Source organism: Poecilia reticulata, chromosome 13 (genome assembly GCF_904066995.2).
Source record: "Poecilia reticulata chromosome 13, P_reticulata-male-v2, whole genome shotgun sequence".
Lineage (NCBI taxonomy): Eukaryota > Metazoa > Chordata > Actinopteri > Cyprinodontiformes > Poeciliidae > Poecilia > Poecilia reticulata.
Window position 1 is genome coordinate 34,081,881 of NC_088842.1, and position 23,204 is coordinate 34,105,084.

The 23,204-nt window shown below is 46.6% G+C and overlaps 3 protein-coding genes across 3 annotated transcripts; 2 read left to right on the forward strand and 1 right to left on the reverse strand.

The window, feature by feature from the left end:
- Window positions 1–528: 528 nt before the first annotated feature.
- LOC103475302 (nucleotidyltransferase MB21D2) lies at window positions 529–10,089 on the reverse strand. The gene is made up of 2 exons (XM_008426825.3): window positions 9,680–10,089; window positions 529–5,481 (listed from the first exon to the last, which is right to left on the reverse strand). Exons 1-2 carry the CDS (start codon window positions 9,924–9,926, stop codon window positions 4,217–4,219), a joined length of 1,512 nt encoding a protein of 503 aa, XP_008425047.1. The 5' UTR covers window positions 9,927–10,089; the 3' UTR covers window positions 529–4,216.
- Window positions 10,090–11,351: 1,262 nt separating this feature from the next.
- LOC103475301 (presenilin-associated rhomboid-like protein, mitochondrial) lies at window positions 11,352–17,065 on the forward strand. Its single transcript, XM_008426824.3, has 9 exons — window positions 11,352–11,508; window positions 13,475–13,646; window positions 13,706–13,846; window positions 13,933–13,981; window positions 14,598–14,690; window positions 14,820–15,040; window positions 15,122–15,223; window positions 15,312–15,409; window positions 15,766–17,065. The coding sequence occupies exons 1-9, from the start codon at window positions 11,432–11,434 to the stop codon at window positions 15,887–15,889; spliced, it is 1,077 nt and encodes a 358-aa protein (XP_008425046.1). The 5' UTR covers window positions 11,352–11,431; the 3' UTR covers window positions 15,890–17,065.
- Window positions 17,066–17,218: 153 nt separating this feature from the next.
- Window positions 17,219–21,452, forward strand: LOC103475300 (claudin-1-like). The gene is made up of 5 exons (XM_017308098.2): window positions 17,219–19,277; window positions 19,443–19,607; window positions 19,718–19,799; window positions 19,938–20,051; window positions 20,151–21,452. The coding sequence occupies exons 1-5, from the start codon at window positions 19,061–19,063 to the stop codon at window positions 20,242–20,244; spliced, it is 672 nt and encodes a 223-aa protein (XP_017163587.1). The 5' UTR covers window positions 17,219–19,060; the 3' UTR covers window positions 20,245–21,452.
- Window positions 21,453–23,204: the final 1,752 nt, after the last annotated feature.

A 23,204-nucleotide genomic window follows, 5' to 3' on the forward strand; every position in this document is an offset into this window, starting at 1 on the left:
AACTGTCATAATATATAATTTTAGTATTTCTTTACTTGTTTTAAAATATTATAATGTATTGAGTTCTGCTCCTGGACAAAGGGATTTTACAGGCATCATCCACCGACTACAATGTTTAAAATAAAAAATATTCAGCAAATACCTGGAAAACATACATTGTTGTGATCACATGACCCAGGTTAGTTTAGTCAGATATTTGAAAAAATTATATTTTGTGTATATTTTATTCAAATTTTGTGCTTCATCCATAGGACCTGATTTGTCCCTATTCTCAAGAATCACTGAAAAAACAAACTATTAAATTCCCAACTTGATAAGAGAAACTGATGAGTAGATATTTATTGTAATTATTCCATGGAAAATCTGCTGAAATCTTCATTTGTGTCTGGATTTAAAAACATCAGCTGGTTCTTAGTGGGGCTCCAGAATCACGAGGAGCTTTAAAGGAGGCAGCGGTATAAAAAACAAACCTCTCTGGTTCTGATTTGTAAAGAAGAGTGAAGCGAACAGAGGAGCAGAGGCGGTGCGTTCAGGTTGGACGTGTTTATGAGGACTCTGGTGTTACAGTGCAGGAAGTTCTCAACCGTCTGAGTTCAAAACAAAAATCCATCATCAGCAGGAAGCAGCAAAACACACAACAGAAAGAGTCACAGCCCAACAGGAGACCAGGTCAGAAAACACCGACGACATTTCCACCGAGCAGGAGTGTGTGTGTGTGTGTGTGTGTGTGTGGCACTTTGATGGCTTCAGGGCCTCTGAGTGAGTCTGTGGAGGAGCTGCGCAGCTCAGACCTGGAGTGTCTTCATGCTACGTGTCTTTGTGTACATTCACTAATTGCACTTGAGGATGAGGATATGTGGAGACTACATAACCGGCCCGACGGCCGCAGGAGAAGCTTCTTGTTTTGGTGGTGATGTTCGGGACACAGATGTGGGAGCGGGTCGGCCGGGAAGTCGGACCCGACCCGTTGCTTTAAACACAAAGAAGCAGCTGGAGACGAGAGTTAGCTTATCAAACAGGAAGTTCCTGAATCATGTGACCATCGGAGAGCATGTGGAGGCGGCGACCTGCGACCCTGTAGCCGACGCAGGACCGTCACCCGGCAGGTCCACCTGACAGGTGAGCCGACTGACACTTCCACTTTCACGCTAACCGGAACCGAACCCAGGAAAACTCACCCAGAACCTCCTAAACCCGAATTAACCCGGTTCTGTTCTGTTCAAACACATTACCTTACAAAGAGCAGAACTGATACCAAACTGGGTCATCGGTTCTGGAAAAACATCTAGAAGACAAGAGCCGAGTCACATGCGCTGATAATACGTAACTCCAGGGTCAAAGGTCACACTGATATATTAGCGGTGAAGTATTCGTGACGTTGATCTGATTTCATTAAGGATAAAAATGCTTCAAAATGTTTCAGCTGCTATGAAAGTAAAGATGTTTGCAGACGATTCGCTGATATGTTCAAAGTTTAATAGAAATGTTAGGAAAAGCTGTTCGGATCTCCATGTCAGTCATCCTTCCCAGCAGAACCACCAGTTGAAACGGGTCACAGGAAGCCGGTTTCTTCTGTCCAATCAGCTCAAACTGTTATGTTTCAGCTCAGTCAGAAGCTTCTGACACTCAACGTTCAAGAAAACTTTGGTACGACTCAGTTTTAGGTTCAGTTCCTGCTTAAAGCTCGACTTGTTAATGAAGCGTCACTGAGATGCAGGAAGTCGCCATGGAAACCGGTTTGATTTTGACTCTCCAGGCATTTTCTCTTCTCTAATATTCTTCCATTTTTAAATTGACACATTAATTGCAACAGCAAGGTGTGGCCTTCATTTATCTGACCAACCACCAGGTGTCCCTACTGAGGCGTCTGCTAGAACCGACTCACCTAACTGGACGGGTCGGGTTCTCCATTCGGTACCGCTACCACGAGCTGAAAGAGTCCAGCTGAAAATGCAGCGTCAGAAGTCATGAGAGTTACTCCGTTACATTTCTAAAGCTTCACAGCAGCGACTGAGCGTCAAGGGAAACAAAAATCACGGTGGTGTAACGGGAGGAGCGGACATTCCTGTGTCGGTGGCCGATGAGGAAACGTTAGCGGGAGCTAGCGGTTGTTTGTCGCGTTTAAATGTCCCAGGACTTTAGGTACCTTAGTGTACGTTTTACACCGAGGGTGAGAGCTCCTGGTCAAAGATACGTCTCTGTAGGAGTCAAATGTGCGTTTTATTTCTGTTTGGTCACCAGATGGCGCTGTAGGCGCTACTATAGCTGGGGTTCAACAGTTAGCAGCTGATCATTCGTGTAAACCAGTTACCACTTTTTGGTCCGGCCCCCTGAACAATACCATAGAGAAAATATATTTTATATATTTTATGGTTTATATGTGTATTTTTCTTCAACCACCAGGGGGCTCTTTAGCAGGAAGTGTGTCCTGTGAACTGTGGGTGTTTTGTGCTGCCATCTGTTGGACTTTTAGGGAACTGCTCGACTTTTATGTTATGTAATCAGTACGGTTGTTTGCTAGCGGTAGATGAACACGCGTGTTTGTTATGAACGCCGCATTCCGGGTCGAGTTCTTCGAAACCTTTTAGTAGCAGCTTGTACTTCAAAACGAGCCTTTATGTTAACATGTGAGGAATTCATATGTTAAAGTTACTTTCCCTCAATGGAATATATACTAGTCAGTCCCAGTGACTGTTTCACTAACGGTTTTTGCCCATGTGCTTCCTGGGTAAAATTCAATCGAGAAACACGCACGCACCCCCTCCGTCAACAATTTCCGGCAGCGCAGGTGATAAACGTGTTACACTTTTCTGTTACAAACTGACCCCGACCAGAGAAGGGAAAAGTTATGTGGCCCTCAGAGGAAAAGGTTTGGGGACCTCTGGTGTAAACACTGTTGTTGCGTAGCTTCAGAGTTACTGGACGTTCTGCTACCAGTAACTCCTTCATCTTCTTCTTCATCTTATGGGAGTGAATAAACTGGTGATGTTGCACCGAAGAAGAGCTGCCGGTTAAAAGCTGCCACAGCTACAACGTTAGCCGCCTAGCAAAGGGGTGTCAAACTCCAGTCCTTGAGGGCCGGTGTCCTGCAACTTTTAGATGTGCCTCTGCTGCACCACACCTGAATAGAATAATTAGGTCATTAGCAAGGCTCTGGAGAACGTATCTACACAAAGAGGATGTAATTAAGTCATTTCATTCAAGTGTTTTGTACCTGTGGCGCATCTAAACACTGCAGGACAGCGGCCCTTGAGGACGGGAGTTTGACACCCCTGGCCTAGCATGTCCTAACCAGGCAGCTGCAGGCCAACACTTCGCTGCTACAGCTCTAGGCTGACTAGCTCAGCTTTCTCCAAGTTTAAAGCGTTTAAGGTGGAAGAGGCCAGCGTCTGTCTGAAGGTTCCTGCTGTTTGTTCCTCACAACACAAAGAAACGCAACATGAACCAGATTTTCTGAGGAATCGCGGTGGAAGTGGCAGCCGCTGCATCGGCACAGTGTCGCCTCTCCGCTCACATGGAAGTTCAATTTAAAACCAGGACGTCCACAATCAGGAGGAAAGGAGGTGGTTTTTACATTCTGTGCAAAATTAGACAAAAAGTAGCCCACAAATTAACATTAGTATGTTTTCCGTCCGCCTACACTCTTCAGTCAGTTTTTCTTCTACGTATTTACAGTTAGTTTCTAAGACTTTAGTACCGTCGTCCCCCAGCAGGGACAAGACATTCCTCAGAGGGACTGAATCCACTTCACAGGGATCTCTGCCGGGTCCACTCCTGGTTCCAAGACAACACACCAACTTCTGCCCCGTTTCAATATTCACTCAACAACGGAGTCTCTCCAATCAAGAGAACCCAAAAGAAACCAGATTTATTCAGGAAACTGATGTGTTTGTCTCTTTTCCAGGATCCCTGATAAGTATCAACATTTTTCCAGGACCAGCACTCAGATCATGAGGTGGATTTCAGTCCCTTCCTTCAGTTTTAAGAACAAGCTGTCAGTTTAAAAGGCATTGAGAAGGTAAAAAACACAGGGCACACAGTGAAAAACCGGGGCAGAGGGGAAGGGAGTAGAAAAATAAAACTAAAAATAAGAAACTGTGGCAGACTACTAGACAATCACTTCACTTTGTGGCAGGAAACATAAAAAAAGTAAAAAAAGAAAGTTTCAGAGGCAGGGGGCACCAGGTGAAGGAGAGGGGAGGGAAACGTCTCAGTCTCAGAAGAACTTGTCGTCGATACGGAAGTGCGGCCGCGTGACGTCGTCCGGGTTGATGAACACCGAGATGGACTTCCCGGGATTCTCCGTCACCAGCTGCTGAAGCTTCTTGGCGAGCCGATCGTCAGGCTGGTTCTCACCGCCGGCGTCGGACTGCGGCGACGGCAGGTTGGTGGAGCTGCCTCGCCACTGCACTTCCACCGTCAACCTGTTGGCAGCCTTGGCGTGCTCGATGGTGGTGCGGAGGTGCTCGGCCGGGTCAGAGCGCACCGAAGACAGTTTGCGGGCGTGTAGCATGGCCGTCTCGTCGGACAGGTGCTCCAACATGTTGCACTGAGGGATGAAGTAGTTGGGACACATCTTGTTGACGAGACAGTGCTGCAAGTCGTCAATCAGGCCCAGCAGGAAGTGGGCGGAGAAGTCGTCCTGAGCCAGGTAGTTGGCTGGGAGACGGTCGCAGGCCCACAGCATGATGCTTCGCAGATGGTAGGGACTGATGGCTTTGGGCCGGGACAACAGCTTGATGATGATGGCCTTGCAGGCCTGGTACGCCTGCATCAGGCTCGACGAGATGCATTTCTTCAGCTGAACCTCGCTGCGGGCGAACGACAGCCGCCACTCGTTCTCCTTGCGGCCTTTGTAGGAGCAGGCGGGGACGAGGTAGAAGCCGCTGATCACCTCCTCCTCGGTGATCTTCCCGTCCCAGAAGTGGTTCTCCATCAGCCAGCTCTGGGCCACCGCGGGCCAGCCTTTAAACGACACCACCGGGACGATGTCGTAGAGCATCCGGCTGCTGCCGACCCCCAGGATGACGGAGATGATGGTCCCGTTCCGATCCACCTTCTCCACCCTCGGCATCCCTCTCTGTGGCTTCTTCTGCACCTCCAGCAGCACAAGAGATATGGACTGGTAGAACCAGTCGGCCACCAGTGTTGGGGAGAAGAAGTAGTTGGTGGTCCCGTTGATGTGATCGACGATAGTGCAGCAGTCCTTCCACTTGTTGATGGTTCCTTCGTCAAAGAGCCGCAGGCTGAGCCAGGAGTGGCCCAGCGCCGAGTGCCGCATGTCCAGGGTCACCGGCTGGTTCCGGTCATGGAGTTTAAGTGCAGGGACCAGTAGAGTGAAGTCCATGTTGTAGTCTGTGCCGCGGGCGTAGACGCTAAGCTCATCCAGGTCCATGTCCACCACACCTTCCCGAACACCTCCAGAAAGGAGTAGGTACTCATTGGCCACTGGGAGCTTCTGGTCCAGTTTCTGAACCATTCCTAAGACAGGAAGAAAGAACCAATCAGGAAATGAATGAGCTCATCATGCACAGAACGAAGACCAACTGCAACAGTGCCCATTTCTCCAATCAATCACCTGAAACCTGGTCTCAGACAAATCTTCAACAGAAACAACCCCAGGTGAAGGGCCATGAATATTTAAGGTTTCAGAGTTTAAAATTCTTCCCAAACTGTATACTTTTTGTGAAAATACTCTGCGCTGGTGAAGGTATAGTAACTTACTACAAGGTTGTGTTCAATCTAAAGTCATGTACGTCACTGGGGAAGTGACCCAGGGAAACCCTCAACTCTCCAGTAGGAATATCAACCACTGATGGTGGGAAGCTACTGGACAGGAGCCACAGTTGCCCTGGGGACAAAGGCAAGTTTGCCCTCCGACCTTCTGACCCCCACCAGTAGGCGACGTGTCCAATCGCACAACGAGACAGACGGATGGACCGGCGTCTCAAACCGGCAACCCACCGGTCGAAGGACGAGCCAAAGCAAGAGCTAGAAGGAATTTCCTGTTTGGTTGAAAATTTCTTTGCAGTAAATCTTTCAAAACAAGAAAACTTTTAACTTCACTGAAGTGGTGCTGCATTTGGTAAGCAAATGTGTTGATTGGTCAACGGGCAGAGTGGACAGCAGCTATAAAACCATTACCAAATCCTCCAACCAACGCCGAGCAGCACTGGTTGGAGGCAGCATAATGGTGCAGGCCCAGTTTGTCCTGGAGTCACCAACACAACACAGGGGCTGACTTGTGATAAACGCTGGTAGAAGGATGGGTTTGCCATCCCACAGCAGTGTGTGACCATATGGGTGACCAGCATGAGGAGGAGGAGATGCCAGACCGTTGTGGTTCTGGACGGATCTCACAGAACCCGTCAGTACTCCTGGGTTCTTCATACTTTAGTTATCCAACCAATAAATATTAGAAATCTGGAGTCGACAGCAGAAGCTGCTTGACGTTGGAAGAGGTAATATCAAATCTTTCATGGCTCTGCTCCAAAATCCAGATTCATTTTCCTAACAAGTGCAGCAAATATAACCAGAAGTAACCGACTTTCTAAGGACCTGCTGGACAGACGGACGGTTTCTTTTTCAGTTTTTTCCCAATCCTTAAACATTTGTATCAGTTCTGCCGTCTCATCAGCGCCACCAGGAGGTGAAACCATCAGTCCCACGAATCATCCATAAGTCAGAACGAACTCCGTTTCCTTTTGGGTCAGTTTGGGTCCAGCCCTGGCTTTGGAGGCGTTTCTCTAAGGGTGGCCGGTGGCCCCTCTCTGGGACCCCCGGTGAGTCTGGACGGGTCATTGTGTCCACAGATGGACGGGATCGGTCGGGTCCGGAGCTGAAAGAACTTCAGCCGGCTCCAGGCTGCTGAATGCATTCCAGCGCTGCGGTGAGGCGGACCGGCGCCGCCGGCTGCTTCTCAGACACTCTCAGATGGAAGGTCAGAGGTCAGTTCAGGAGGCGGAGTCTAAATCATGTTTATTGTTTGTCCTCCTGCCACTTTGTGGCTCATTAAAACGGTTGTCATGCCAACATAGTTTTAGACGTCCATAAGTGTCCTTTTGATTTTTCATCCAGTACTTTGAACGTGGATGGGAAAGACGAGGGAAAGCTGGGAATCTGTCCAGGAGCAGCAGATCCAACTCAGGCCGAACAGGTTAAAGGTCACAACAGGGAGACAGTGAGGCGGCTGGACCAGCAGCTAAGATGTTCACAAGTCGGTCCTGAAAGAACCAAACTGGTCCAGCTTGTCCTCAAGTTGAATTTGTTACATGAAAATGAAACAATTATTTCTAAATCTTTACATTTTCATGCACAATGATGTCTTAGTCTTTAGACATTTACAGCCCAGAGCTCCGCTGGCGCAGGGTGGCGTCGTCTAGAACTGGGTTTTCCCAGCAGAAACTCGTTGGACCCGCCTGGGATTCATGGATTCACAGAGCAGAGCTTCATCACATCCGATGAAAACTGGGACCAGAACTCGAGTCTCAGACCACGAGTCCAAGTCGAGTCTGATTTTACTGAAGAGCGACTTGAGCGGCGCCTCGGTCAGCTTACAGCACGGTGGTGGAGGGATGGTGCTGTGGGCCGTGGATCCATCTGAACCGGTTTGTCTGATCGACTCTACATAAGTCAGTTATGACTAATGCTGCATATTGAATGAAGTAAATATGAATTAAGTGATTTAAAAGTGAGGCAGCAGCTGAAACGTGTTTTAGAAAAACCAAACGTATCAGCAGGAAACCCAAAGAACCGAACCGGGACACAAAATGAGCCGGATCCGAAGGGGATTCATGACGCTTTGGGTTGTTTTGGGGTCACAGCGCCATCAGGACCAGATGAAGCAGAGGTGTTGGAATGGTCTAGTCAAAACCTGAGCCTGACTGAGCTGCTGGGGCCTTCAGAGATCCGAGCAGAAAGCCGGTTCTGATCCGTCAGACGTGTTTCCTGCTGAGTGAAACCAAACGATTCAGCGGGAATGTTAATCCACCAGGACACAGAACCGGACCGGTTCTGGTCTGGATGGACGATCCAAACAACCGGGAACGTCAAATGAAACGAAAGCTTCTGCTTCCTGTCAGAACCGACCCGTTTTACTGCTCCGGGTTCTGCTCTGGGTTACAGCTGTGGGCAGACTGCAGGACCGAATGGTTCCGGTTCTCTCCGTCAGAACACAGCAGACCGCACGGCACCGACCCGGCCCGACCCGATCCGACCCGGCTCCCTCTGCTGCAGCAGTAAATCCTCCATCTGCATCTTTTTTTTAGCATCGTTCTCTAATCCCCTCTCAGCTCATTGCTGGGTCAGCGCGGACCGGACCGGACCGGACCGGACCGGACCGGACCGCCTGCAGCTGGGAGAACCCGAGCCCGGTTCTGCTGGGACCGTTTGGGTCCGATCAGAACCATCAAAGTTAAACATATGACCCAATTTCATTGAGCATGGCAGTGGCAGCGTCATACTGTGGGGCTGGTACTGCAGCAGGAAGAAAAACTTTAACAGTTTGATATTTATGCTGATTATTTACTTAGTTAGCAACGATTAGCTCCAAACTAAATATTTAGCTAATATCTATAATCACTCCCTGATCAGAGGAAGTGGACTATCAAAATAAAAGCTGCGTGTAGACCGTTTCGTCTGGATTGCCTTTAAACGCCTCATCCTTTGTTTTTAGCTGAAAAGAAACGAAGAAGAAACAGGAAGAGATTCAGAAGACCCAGCTTTTATTTTGGTAGTCCACTTCCTGTTATTGGTAAGTGAACTCATATATTAAGAAAATATTTAGCTTCAAACTAAATATCTGACTAATTTGGAACTAAATGTTTAGTTAACCGACTAAACAGTTTGAAGCTAAACATGAAATATTTAATTTGGAGCTAAGAATTTATTCAGCTACATATTAACAAGCTTAGCTTGCAGTTTGGTAACTAAATATTACATTTGAGCTAAATAATGATATGTAAATGAACTAAATGTTCAGTTTGAAGGTAAATATTTATCTCCCAGCTCAGATTTAGCTTCTGCTGTTTGTCATTAATGATTTACTTTAGTTGCTACATTAAGTATTCAGAAATGGCTGAATCTGGAGGCGAAGTCGTTTTTATGAATCATCTGTCTGTAAAACAATCTGAATCTGTTTCTGTTGTGCAAACTGTGATGAAATACAGGCGAAATAAACATTCTTTCAAAATCGTGTGAATGAAATCAGAAAATTTTATAATGTTTGACTAACATGGTGAAAAATTAGCCACATATTATTTTTCTGACAGTAAAATAACGTGTTTTAGTTCAGCAAAAGGTTTTTTTTTAAGTCAAAAACATGTTTGTTTTAATTAATTTATTTATTAACAGTTTAATAAACAAACCCGATATGTAACAGTTTGATTTAACTGTTAGTCAAACAGCAGTTGAATCAGTTAAATGGCTGTAAAATAAACTGTTAATTTAATAGACATGATTTAATTCTGTAATTATTTGAGTTCATTTTTTACAGTGTAACTTCATGATCGAGAACCAGGCAGAACCTGAATCTGACCCCGGATCTGCAGGAAGCCGCAGGTTTGCGCCGATAAACACCGGAGCACCTGATCCCGGATCAGCCACCCTGGATGCTGCTGCGCTGCAGAGCATCTTCCAGCCTCCGGGCCGGTTCGGTTCGGTTCGGTTCGGTTCGGCTCACCCAGCATGGAGAAGATGAAGTCCTTGGCCGTGTGGATCTCCAGAGCCCGCTGGTCGTCGTACTCCCGCTGGTCGTGCTTGCTGAACTCCTGGATGAGCCGGTTCAGGTCCTCCATGCGGGCCGCGGACCTGAAGTCCAGCTCGGGCCCGGAGCCGCCCTGGGGCGGCCTCCCCGCGGCCGTGGACGTGGGGCTGTTCCCGAGGCTGCCCGCCGAGCCGGTCCGACCGGAGAGCGCTGGCGCCGCCATGGTTCTCTCTCTCTACAGCTGCTGCCGTTGGGCTGTTCTGGGCCAAACCGAACCGAGCCGAGCCACAACAAATACAAGCACCGGAAGCAGCTGCGCCGTCTTCACAATAAAAGCCCCACCCACCGAAAAATCACTTCATCAATAAAACTGATTGATGAAAATATTATTTACTGTTGAACAGAGACTGTCAAGTGAGAGTGGCAGCATTTCAACTTATTCTTTCTCAAGCAAAAGTAAAAGTAGCAACAAATAACTCAAGTTAGAGTAAAAAAAATATTTTTTATATAAGTTTACTCAAGTACTGAGATCAAATATCGATCAGTTAATATTTTAAAATTACGTCATCAGACGGAACAAAACATAAAGTTAAGTGGAAATTTTGGTATTTTAAAGACAAAATCAAAAGAAGGCAAAAAAAAAAATATATAAATAAATTTCCGAATCAATTTCTTTCTACATAAAACTTTCATTCAGTTGGTAGAGAAACCACAAATTTTATTCAAGTAAGAGTAAAATTACTTCATAATAAAATTACTAAAGTACAGCGCAGTAAAATTACAGTAAAATTACTCCTAAAAGTATATTTTAAAAAAAAATTGCTCAAGTAAATGTAGAGTTAAAGTAACTAGATACCTAATTCTGGTGTTAAATATATTGAAAAATGAACTTTATTAACGTTATAATAAAAAAAACCTAATTTAAGTGAAAGAATGTGTTATTATTCCATTCATTGGAAAATAATCAAAGATTATGGGATGTTTACTAATATTTAAAAAATATTTATGTACATTTTCATCTACTGAACATTCAATGTGCCATATCTTCTTATTCAGTAAATAAATGTTCTTATAAACTTTTTGATAAGAAAATTACTAATAAAATAACAAAAAAATAAATAAACCAGACAGTAGCTCTGGGGTTTCACAAAATATACATATTTTAAAAAATTAAAGTAAAAAAGAATTGAAGCTGATTTTAAAAAGTATGAATACGTGGAGAATCAAATAGACATGTACTGAGGTTCACGTTTAAATCAGAACTTATTGAAATAGTTCAGTTTGTTGCAACTAAACAGTTTATTTTACTAACTTTAGTGATAGTATTGTTGTTTTGAGTTTTCTATAATAAATTCAAATAACTTGTGTTTAGTTCAATTTAGTTTATAATAATAATAATAATAATAATAATAATAATAATAATAATAATAATAATAATAATAATAATTGTCTTTTTGTAGCTGATTTTTCCTATTATTATTTTCTTTTTCTTTTTTACGTTTTTTTGAAGGGCGTTAACGTAGCTCTTCTCTCTTATTTTGAAATTGTAGACGGATGTGATGCTGTGTCTTTATGACACTTTTTATTGTTTTGTTTTTGTCTGAATGTGTGCTGTCCCCTCCTGTCCGCCAGGTGTCGCTGTGATTCTCACAGGGGCGTTCTGGCTGCTGGGCTGGGTCCTCCTGACCCGGTAGTGGCGTACCTGCCGGTGAACCAGAGGACTCCAACATGGCCTGGAGGAGCTGCTCGGTCCTCTGCAGACTGACCGGAGGAGACCCGTTCCTGTGCTCCGTGAAAGGCGGGAGGTCAGTCAGCACTCGGCAGCCAGAGGGAGAGCAGCCGGTCCCGGCCAGCGCCTCAGAGAGCTCCGCTGGGCGGAGTTAGCATCTGTTAGCATGAGTTAGCATGAAGGACAGTCAGATCCAGCTTATTGGGTTAATAACAAAGTTAGCTGTTGTTGCTAACTGCTACTTGTTTGACTCAGTTTTTCAGTTAATTTATTGAAATTAAAACATTTCGTTTTAATTTAAATAATCAAAGTGAAGTGAAGGCCTTGTTTCATATTAAAATTATTTTGATAACGAAGATATTTCATTTACTTCCTGAGTAACAGTTAGCATTAGCTTTAACAGTCTTCCAATTCCTCTAGACTTGCTAATTATTGCAATGCTTATAAATTATAATTAATCTGATTTAATTTCTCCTCCATGACGTCAACAACCACCATAACAGTTTGAGTATCTTTTCAGAACTTGCATAAAAATATAATTTCCTACTATTTATCACAGTTTGTTATTCAATAGGGCAGTTCCAGCATAAAGCAGTGGAAACAAAATACCAACATTAATACATAAAAACGCTGCTTTACGGCACCAGATTCATGAAAAAGTTTGATTTGTGTAAATAAACTGCACACAGTAACCGCATTTAATCACATTTTCACATATTTTGGATATTTATTGATGCTCCTTTATTGAACAAACAGCGGATAAAAAAGTAAAATAAACAATAATGACAGTTTTATAGAGTATTAGAAGTTTAGAAGTCAGTGATTGGAATTTATCATAACAATAAATCAGAATTATTCTAAGAAATTTATTACTATGAATGACAACTGATAGGATAAAAGTCTGCCCCGAAAGTACACATTTAAAATTTAATATAAAACAAATTGAAAACCAGTTTAACAGTGTTTGGTTTTATTTTTCATCTCGGTGCTTTTAGCTGCTGGGGCCAATTCACAGTGTTTCATTCAGAATGGAGTAGGTCAGCATGCTGGCGACGCCACACAGCATTTATGCTAACCGTAGCATTGTTGCTAACATTACCATTTATGCTAGCCTTAGCATTGTTGCTAACCTTACCATTTATGCTAACCTTAGCATTGTTGCTACCTTAGCATTGTTGCTAACCTTACCATTTTTGCTAACCTTAGCAGTGTTGCTAACCTTAGCATTGTTGCTAACCTTAGCATTTATGCTAACCTTAGCATTGTTGCTAACCTTAGCATTTATGCTTACCTTACCATTTATGCTAACCTTAGCATTGTTGCTACCTTAGCATTGTTGCTAACCTTACCATTTATGCTAACCTTAGCATTGTTGCTAACCTTACCATTTATGCTAACCTTAGCATTGTTGCTACCTTAGCATTGTTGCTAACCTTACCATTTATGCTAACCTTAGCAGTGTTGCTAACCTTAGCATTGTTGCTAACCTTAGCATTGTTGCTAACCTTAGCAGTGTTGCTAACTTTAGCATTGTTGCTAACCTTAGCATTGTTGCTAACCTTAGCATTGTTGCTAACCTTACCATTTATTCTAACCTTAGCATTGTTGCTAACCTTACCATTTATGCTAACCTTAGCATTGTTGCTAACCTTAGCATTTATGCTAACTTTAGCATTGTTGCTAACCTTAGCATTTATGCTAACCTTAGCATTGTTGCTAATTGTCAGCACCAGTCGCCATGATTGGGTCAGATCAGAACGCTGGTTCCTTTAAATTCAGAAATGTTCTAGTTTTTTATATCCTGGAGAACTTTTGCATTTAAAATGTAAACTACATTATAAAATTTAAAAAGTATTATTAGAAATAATTAAGAGAAAAAATTAAACAAGTGGAGGGAAAATAAAAAAACTAAACTTTTTAAAAATTAAATTAAAACTAAAAGTAAACAAAGTGTAAAAACAGTTAAAGCCAAATAAATCCGCCGCCTGGTCCGTCAGTCTGCGGTGTGATTGGCTTCCTGCTGTTCCCTGTGTGTCCACCAGGTGGCCCGGCGGCTTCCAGCAGCGCTGCAGCTTCAAGAAAGCGTCCAGAACGCCGGAACCAAAGCAGCCGGAGGGTCCAGGGCTGCAGAACCAGGCCCCCGCAGCCCCGCGGCCCCCGGCACCTCCGCGGGCCCTCAGCCGCCTCGTCAGGCCCTTCCTCTTCACCGTGGGGGTAGGTGGAGCCTGATGACCTCATCGGTGATGTCACAGGTCGCTCTAACTTCAGGTCAGTTCTCAGGCTGCTCCTTCGGCGCGGCGGCCATCTGGCAGTACGAGTCGCTCAAGTCCCGAGTCCAGAGCTACTTCAACGAGCTGCAAGCTGATTGGCTGGAGAAGCTGCGGCCTCAGAAACGTGGAGACGTCCGCAAGGAGGTGAGCGGGTCGGTCCGTTGGGGTCGGTCCGATCGGGTCGGTCCGAATCGACCTGGGAACCTGCTGATTGGCTGCTACTGTTTCAGATCAACCAATGGTGGAACAGCCTGACGGAAGGCCAGAAGACGGTGGCAGGTGAGTCCAGGTGGATCTGCAGCAGGTGCAGCTGCAGGTCGGCCATCAGGTTCTGACAGGAACAATCCAGAAACAGGTGTGGGAGGGGCAACGTTTACAGGAAACATGGAGAAATTTAATCCAGGATAAAATCCAAGAGAATGAGAATAAAATAAAACTCGTCAGAAACCTGGATTAACCAGATTATCCTGGACTAAATGTGAGATTAACTGGAGAAAAAATCCGTCTGAACCTGGAATAAACTGGAGATAAACCTGGGATTAAACCTGGGATTAAACCTGGGATTAAACCTGGGATTAAACCTGGGATTAAACCTGGGATTAAACCTGGGATTAAACCTGGGATTAAATCTGGGATTAAAAAGAGATAAAAACCAGAATAAAAAGATTTTACTCTAGTCGTAGGTTGTGGTCTCTGGAGCTCAGTGATCGGACCAGTACCGTTTCCTCCTGGCCGGTTCTGGAGCAGAACTCGTGTCGGGTCCAATCCAACTCGGCGCTTCATTTAATCCAGAACTCCTCCTCCTCCTCCTCCTCCTCCTCCTCCTCCTCCTCCTCCTCCTCCTCCTCCTCCTCCTCCTCCTCCTCCTCCTCCTCCTCCTCCTCCTCCTCCTCAGGGATCATCGTTGCCAACGTCTTGGTGTTCTGCGCCTGGACGCTGGTGCCGCTGCCCATCATGCTCCGCTACTTCACCTCCAACCCCGCCTCCTGTGAGTCCGTCCTCTGGGCCAGCTACTGATCAGATTATCGATTATATTGACGAATTATTAACTAGAGCATAAAGAGTGAAACGCAGTCAGAGCAGCAGCAGCAGTCAGTGACGCAGCGTGTCCCCTCAGCGGCCCAGTGTGTCCCCATGCTGCTGTCCACCTTCAGCCACATGTCCCTGTTCCACCTGGCGGCCAACATGTACGTCCTGTGGAGTTTCTCCAGCAGCGCCGTCTCCATGTTGGGCAGGGAACAGTTCCTGGCCGTCTACCTGTCCGCCGCCGTCACCTCCTCCTTCTCCAGCTACCTGTGGAAGACGGCCACAGGACGCTACGGCCCGTCTGTCGGAGCGGTCAGTCCTCTGTGTCCGTCAGTGCAACATGTCCCCCTGTCCATCATGTCCCCCTGTCCAACATGTCCTCCTGTCCTGCAGTCCGGCGCCATCATGGCTGTCCTCGCCCTCGTTTGCACCAAGATGCCCGAAGCCAAACTGGCCATCATCTTCCTGCCCATGTTCACCTTCACCGCCGCCAACGTACGAAGCCCCGCCCACTTCCTGTTCTGGTGCTGACCCGGATCCGACCCCCCGCCTCACCCTCTGCCCCCCCACTTTTTGTCTGCAGGCCCTGAAGGCCATCGTTGCCATGGATACAGCTGGCCTGCTGCTGGGATGGAGGTTCTTCGACCACGCCGCGCATCTGGGAGGAGCTCTGTTCGGGATGTGAGTTCCTCCAGAAGGAGTGTGTGTGTGAGTGTGTGTGTGTGTGTGTGTGTGTGTGTGAGTGTGTGTGTGTGTGAGTGTGTGTGTGTCTGTGTGCGCGCGCCTGCCTGTGTGTTTGTGTGTGTGTCTGTGTGGGTGTGCGTGTGTGTGTGTCTGTGTGTGTGTGTGTGTGTGCGTCTGTCTGTCTGTGTGTGCGTGCATGTGTCTGTGTGGTGTGTGTGTGTGGTGTGTGTGTGTGTCTGTGCGCGTGTGTGCGTGTGTGTGTGTGTGTTTGGGCTGTAGTTCCCAGCCTGACCTGAAGGGGGCAGCGCTGCGTCGCTGTGGGTTTCTGGCCTGACCTTCCTGTCTCTCCTCAGATGGTACATCCTGTTTGGACACGAGCTGATCTGGAAGAACCGCGATCCGCTCGTCAAGCTGTGGCACGACCTGCGGACCCGGAGCGGCGGCGGTGGGCCCGGTGGGCCGGGCGGCGCCGTCTAAGCACCACCACCCGGACTGGACTGTAGAATCATGTAAAGTTGTATAAATGTACAGCCATCGCTCCACATCGGGAACCTGCGCGTCCGTCTTCTGGGTTCAGACTGATCAGAACCGCTGCTGGTCGGGTTCTGATCCAGTATTTCTTCAACCTTCGACGTCTGACTCGGCTAAACAGAAACTCTAGGTTCTGATGTTTTTTTAGAAAAAAGTCACATTTCTAGCTTTCTTTGTTTGTAGAGCTGAAGTCGGCCAATGAGAGGAGGCGGAGGAGCAGCGATCTGATTGGCCGGAGCTCCATGTCCAGTCGGCTCTTCATTTATCTGTCAAATAAATCTCTAACATTTCCAGAACATGTCACTGCGCCCTCTGCTGGGCTCGTTACGAACAACAGAAACCTTTATTTTTGTAATGACGACATTGATTATGAGATTAGCTGAAGCTGCTATCAGACTAACATAACATATTTACTCACATCTGATTATTCAACACACACACACACGCACTAACACACACACACACACACACTAACACACACAGACACACACACACTAACACACACAGACACACACGCACACACACACAGACACACTCACACACCCACACACCCACACAGACACACACACGCACACACACTCACACACACACTCACACACACGCACACACTCACACACCCACACACTCACACAGACACACACACGCACACACACTCACACACACACTCACACACACGCACACACACACGCGCACACACTCACACATACACCACACACACTCACACACACACATACACCACACACTCACACTCACACATACACCACACACACTCACACACACGCATACACCACACACTCACACTCACACATACACCACACACACACGCATACACCACACACACACACACTCACACACACGCATACACCACACACACACACTCACACACACACATACACCACACACACACACACACATACACCACACACACACACAGACACACTCACACACCCACACACACACACACATACACACACACACACACACAGACACACTCACACACACACACACACACCTTTATTCTGATCACAAAATGCAATTTAATCATATTTATGTTCATTTTTTGTTTTCTTTCAACCATGATCATAATGAAATACAAAAAGAAATAAAAATGAGTTGATGCTACAGATCATTTTTTTATTACAGAGCGTGGAGTGACGTTTATATCCGTGCTCTTATTTTGAAGTACTAACAAAACTCGGCAACTATCAAACTGAATCTGTTCAAAAGAATCACTTCCCAAAGCGCTGAAGTTACAGGAGGATGTGTAACGGCAGATTTAGACCAGTTGGGGGCGATATACTGTGATGTAGCATATGGTGGATGAATTTAGCGTTAGCTTCTGCTAATTGCCATGTTGGTGTACAGCTTTAGCACTAGCGCCAGCTAGTGTTGTGCTTTAGCTAAACTCATGATTACTGCTGTAGGGTTAATGCGGCTAACTGCACAGCTAACGTTTTAGTGATTTCCATTACTAGTAAAAAGGAATCTTCTCCAACATTCATGGTAAAAAGTCTTGAAACTTAAACTGATATTTGAATAACTCGAAACGATCAAAATGCTGGTCTGCTCCGACTCTCTGGGAGTCGTTTGAACGACGTCTCTGCTCTGGTCTAAAATCTGATCCTCAGTGACTGAATGTTTCTGGTTCAGGAAGATCAGCCAGTTTTGTTGTTCCAATGCTGAAGTCAGTGGGCGGTTTGGCGCGACGAAGCAGGCGTGCAAACATGGAGCCAGTTTGATAAACAGGAGTCTGAAGTCCGTCAGGAACCAGAGGAACATTTCTTCTGTCCGATCTGCTGCTACAAAGGTTCATGTCGGAAATACAAGAACTGTCAGAACATCGAATTCATTCTGTCTGGTTTTAAATTGGTTCTCAGGGAATTAAAAATGAGCAGATAAAGGTTAACGATGGTGCTGAAGTGGGAAGAAAACGGCCTTGACTCTGTTAGAACCAGCAGAACCTCTGTAGAGCCGAAACCAGAGGTCAGCGTGGGAGCTGCTGGTGGTGAAACTGGGATCCCTGAGAGTCGATACTGGCGTGTGTGTTCAGCCTTTCCCAGAGTTCATCGACCTCCAGCAGACCTCGATCAGGCCGGGTTCCACAGAGACGCTTCAGATCCGGCGCCGCCAAGCAACAGAAACCCTTCATCAGCCCTGAAGTCTGAGCAGAAGGTAAGAAACAACCCGGCACCGGTTTGCTCGGCTCAACAGAACCTCTGTAGGGCTGCAGTAAAGACGGACGTGTTGCATTCATGACCCATTTTCAGATCGAGTGAAGACCAAAAGCTCAGGCAGTTTCAGGACAAACCTCCGCTGTCCAGTTTCCCACCATCAGATTTAAAAAGTCATCTTTATCTGCTGTTCCCGTCCTTTTAGAGTGTTTTGTGTTTCTATGCACTGTCGGGTTATTTATTGTACTTGCTGTATTTACTGTTGAGCATAATGCTGGGGGCGTTAAACATGCGTTGACCTAGAAAGACCAGGATCATCAGGTCTGATCTTGTTCCCACCACCATGGAGAGAGTTAATCTCCTGAAACTGAGAGTAAATAAATGTCCTGAAGTCCTTTATCGAGTCTGAGGACTCCAAACATTCACGCTACGACGTAGCGGCTCTGACCAAACCGGGTAAAGAGCCTTTTCCCAAGGACACAACGGCAAAGACGGGCAGAGCGGGGTTTCAACAGACAACCCACCAGTTAAAGCATCGCTGATCTGATGGAGCGTTCCACATGAGCTGCCTCAAAGTTTTACTGACTTTCACTGGGCTGTGACTGGGTTGCCGGTTCAAACCGCTGGTCAGTCGTCGTGTCCTTGGGCAAAACACTCCACCTGCTGGAACCGCTGGCGCCGGTGTGTGGCAGCCTCCACCATCAGGGTGTGAATGGATGAATGTCGGGTAAAAGTGTTTGGAGTCCTTTGGGCTTGATGAAGCAGGTACAAACCTCAAAGGCGATGGCACCCTAACTTTAACAGCTTTTAAGTTCAAGGCATAGAGGACCAAGAACGCCACCCTGAGGAACCCCAGAAACCAACATCTGCAGAGGAAGACCACAGCTGCTGAGTCCCTGCGGTCCCTTCTTTGTCCGGGTGTGTCTCTGCGTGGACATCGGTCAGCATGGGGGTGTGTCTCCAGGTTCTGGGCCTGGTTCTGGGCATCGTGTCCTGGTGTCTACAGTCCAGCTCTACGACCTCTCACACTTGGAAGGTGCGTAGCCAGGCAGAGACGGTCACCACCAGCTCGTGGCAGTTCGAAGGCCTGTGGATGAGCTGCGCCGCCACGGCGCTCGGGTCCGTCCAGTGCAGCAAGTTCAAGACGGTCCTGGGCCTCGACTGTGAGTGAAACCTTAGCTTTCCGTGATCTAACCTCCTCCAGACTGTTGTAGAATCGAGTCCGCCGGACCGTCAGAAGGAGAATCATCCTGAAACACACTGATGTTCTGAAACTCCTGGGCGGATGGGCTGTCAGAGCGCTCACTCTGAGATCCTCCTGTCTGCAGCTCACCTGCAGGCCTGCAGAGCTCTGATGATCCTGTCCCTGATCCTCGGTCTCGCCTCCATCATCGTCTCCATTCTCGGACTCAAATGCACGAAGATCGGCCGGATGGCGGAGCAGGTCAAGGAGCAGGTCGCCCTGAGCGGAGGCGTCTTGTTCATCCTCTCTGGTACGAAAACCCTGCAGGAAGTCTGGAGAACCAGAGGTCCAGATCAGTTTGTCAGACCAGAGTTCTGGACCGGTACTGCTGGCTTTACATTGCTCTGTTTCATCCTCCAGGCGTCTTCACCCTGACGGCGGTCTCCTGGTACGCCGCCAGAATCATCAACGAGTTCTATGACCCGTTCCACGCCGGACTGAAGTCAGTGACCTGCAGATGCCTCTGTACCTTCCTGAGTGTGTGTGTGTGTGTGTGTGTGTGTGTGTGTGTGTGTGTGTGTGTGTGTGTGTGTGTGTGTGTGTGTGTGTGTGTGTGTGTAACTCTAAGTGTGTGCTGCAGGTTTGAGATGGGTACTGGTCTGTACCTGGGCTGGGCGTCCTCTGGTCTGGCCATACTGGGAGGATCTCTGCTGTGCTGCAGCTGCAGGCGGAGCGCCTACACACCCACTCCGAGGTAAACACCAGCAGACTGCAGCGCCGCGTTGTGTCCAGTTGGGGGCACTGTGACAAGCTTAGTAGGCTGTTGCTGACCTCTGACCTCTGGCCTGTGCAGGCAGTTCTCCTACCACTCCAACTCCAGTGGCGGTCAGAGCATCTACAAAGCGGCTCCGGCCTCAGAGAGCGCCAGCACCAAAGCGTACGTCTGATCCTGGCGGATGAACTGCAGCCTGAACCCAGTTATAACCCTGCCTGAACCTCATCTGAACTCTGCCTGAACCTCACCTGAACCTCATCTGAACCCCATCTGAACCTCATCTGAACCCCATCTGAACCTCATCTGAACCTCACCTGAACCTCATCTGAACCTCACCTGAACCCCATCTGAACCTCACCTGAACCTCATCTGAACCTCACCTGAACCCCATCTGAACCCCATCTGAACCTCATCTGAACCCCATCTGAACCTCATCTGAACCTCACCTGAACCCCATCTGAACCCCATCTGAACCTCATCTGAACCCCATCTGAACCCCATCTGAACCTCACCTGAACCCAGTTATAACCCCATCTGAACCTCATCTGAACCTCACCTGAACCTCATCTGAACCTCACCTGAACCCCATCTGAACCCCATCTGAACCTCATCTGAACCCCATCTGAACCCCATCTGAACCTCACCTGAACCCAGTTATAACCCCATCTGAACCTCATCTGAACCCCATCTGAACCCCATCTGAACCTCATCTGAACCTCATCTGAACCTCACCTGAACCCCATCTGAACCTCACCTGAACCTCATCTGAACCCCATCTGAACCTCATCTGAACCTCACCTGAACCCAGTTATAACCTCACCTGAACCTCATCTGAACCTCACCTGAACCCCATCTGAACCCCATCTGAACCCCATCTGAACCTCACCTGAACCTCATCTGAACCTCATCTGAACTTCGTTTAAACCCTGCAGAGTCCCGCAGGCTTCTCACCCGTCCAACAGCTTCAGAACTCCATAAAGTTCTGCAGAAGCCCGTTTATGACCCAGTCATCCAGACAACAGAACATCTAACGCAACCCGAAGAACATGATGTTGAACCATTTGTCCACCAGGTGTCGCCAAAGAGGCGCAATAGCACAGTTAGTTTGTCAGATTAAAACATTAAAGCAGCTCGTTTATTTATTCTGAAAACTAAATTTAGCAATTTGTGTTTTATAATTTCACTTTTTAAATTTTCTCCTGTTTCTCTTTCATCTTGAAGGTGTGTAGTTCCCTCTTTTCGCCACCAGATGGCAGCAGATAATTACGTCTGAATGTTGAACTCCGGTCTGATTATGGATTTGTGTCCGTCTCTGTTGGCCCCGACTGTTTTTATTGGTTTGTTTCAATATGAATGAGGAATAAAAACAACTGAAATGCGTCTCTGTTGCCTCTGCGTCCATGAACCTCCTCTGACGTGTGAAATGTCCTCTCTGTCCTCTGGATGGTTTACCAGAGCAGAACATTTCAGCAGCATGGCGGTTCAAGCCAAAATGTCTTCCTGTCCTTATTGAACTAAAACTTCATCTGTCTGTCGAAGTGACTAAAACGTTTTGTTTGTGTGTGCTGTAAGTGGCAGACTGAAGAAATCTGGCCCAGTCAAAGTAAACGCACAGTTCCTGGTCGGCGCAGAGATTTCTGTAAGTTTCTGTTTGGTGTAAAATTAAGCAACAAGAAATCAAATTTACATTTTCTTTACTTCGTACATCAGACGGAAGAAACGCTCTCAGACGTCCGGTGACTCTGGTGCTAATGTGCTAACAGTGGAGCTAGTTTTTTGTTTAGCACTTTGAAAACATTTAACGCTCTTAGTTCAACAAATACATTTTTACAGATACTAAAGCAAGAGCTAATTCACTAGTTTTGCAAACTTTCATATGATTAAAGTTTGTTTAAGTTTTGGTTGACTGTAAGTTTACAATCATGCTCTTATTCTGAAGGGTGTTGACGCAGCAGTTCCGTTTTACCACAGAATGTCTGAGCGCTGGAGAACACGTAGATCAGTGACGTGGATCAGTGACGTAGATCAGTGACGTGCCGTGAGGTTCGTAGCTGGTGAGGCATCGACTTAATTATATCCGTATTTACAAATCTAGACCCCTGCATGTTATTGTTTACATAAGGAAATTTCGCGCATGCGCACAATGCTGGAGGGCAAAAAGACTTTAACAAGCTTAGCCGCGCAGCAGGATAATTCCGTTATCTCAATCAAACTTAGACATGTAGATATTGTTAATTTCATGCTGTAAAGGGAGCAAAGGGAGAAACCGTTAAAGTTCAACTCAAAACCATGTCTTTCTCTGTATTCAGCTACTGTATGGCTAGATCTCTGTTACTGTGTCTTACTCTGCAGTTGTGGAGTCATAATGTCTGGGATCATGAGCGCCCCCAGCGGTGAGGGAGTAGAACTGCCTGCCTCACCTGGAGTCTGTTCTCTGCCGTTTCTGATCGCTCCTCAGCACATGAAACACGATACACACACAGTTAGTGACAATAGAAACACAGTACATTAAATACATAAGTTAAATTATGGAAAATCAGTTCATACATTAAATGTTTTTAACCATTTTATTTACAGACAGGAGGAGCAAACCGGTACAGTTAGAGAGAGGTTGCGTAATCCCAGGTGAGGCTCACCTGATTCGCTTCTGACATTTGAATGGGAAAATGCGACAATACAGCGATTTTGAAGAAGAAGAATCATCAGATTTGGTTAAATTAAATGAAAAATATGTACTTTATAGTACAAACCACAGGATGAAAATATCTTTATAAAGGATTTTATATTATTTTTTCATGATGACAGGTGAGGCTCTGACTCACCTGTCATCACGTCACTGACGTAGATTATGATGCGGTAATTAAGCTGGTGCTTGAGGGTTGTGATCTTTCAAAGGCAGGAATAATTTGTAGTTAGCGTGCTAGCATTAGCTCCCGCTACGTTTTTAGCGTTAGCAGAACCGCAGTTCCCAGTTTTAGGGTTTAGCTAGCGGCGCTCCTCACTGCTGGGCCTGAGTCTGCCGTCTCGGTCACAAAGTTCACCTGAACAAGCTGAACGGTCAGAATCAACCGTTTCAGAGCAACCAGACGAAGTAAAACGGGTTTTTGGAGACAACAGAAAGCTGCCGGTTCT

Coding starts and splice junctions, on each gene's coding strand:
- LOC103475301 (XM_008426824.3), top strand. CDS start 11,432: ATGGCCTGGAGGAGCTGCTCGGTCCTCTGCAGACTGACCGGAGGAGAC. Junction 13,982..14,597: donor AGGCCAGAAGACGGTGGCAG/GTGAGTCCAGGT, acceptor CCTCCTCCTCAG/GGATCATCGTTGCCAACGTC. Junction 14,691..14,819: donor CACCTCCAACCCCGCCTCCT/GTGAGTCCGTCC, acceptor GTGTCCCCTCAG/CGGCCCAGTGTGTCCCCATG.
- LOC103475300 (XM_017308098.2), top strand. CDS start 19,061: ATGGGGGTGTGTCTCCAGGTTCTGGGCCTGGTTCTGGGCATCGTGTCC. Junction 19,278..19,442: donor GACGGTCCTGGGCCTCGACT/GTGAGTGAAACC, acceptor TCCTGTCTGCAG/CTCACCTGCAGGCCTGCAGA. Junction 19,608..19,717: donor CGTCTTGTTCATCCTCTCTG/GTACGAAAACCC, acceptor TTCATCCTCCAG/GCGTCTTCACCCTGACGGCG.
- LOC103475302 (XM_008426825.3), bottom strand. CDS start 9,926: ATGGCGGCGCCAGCGCTCTCCGGTCGGACCGGCTCGGCGGGCAGCCTC. Junction 5,482..9,679: donor CTTCATCTTCTCCATGCTGG/GTGAGCCGAACC, acceptor TTCCTGTCTTAG/GAATGGTTCAGAAACTGGAC.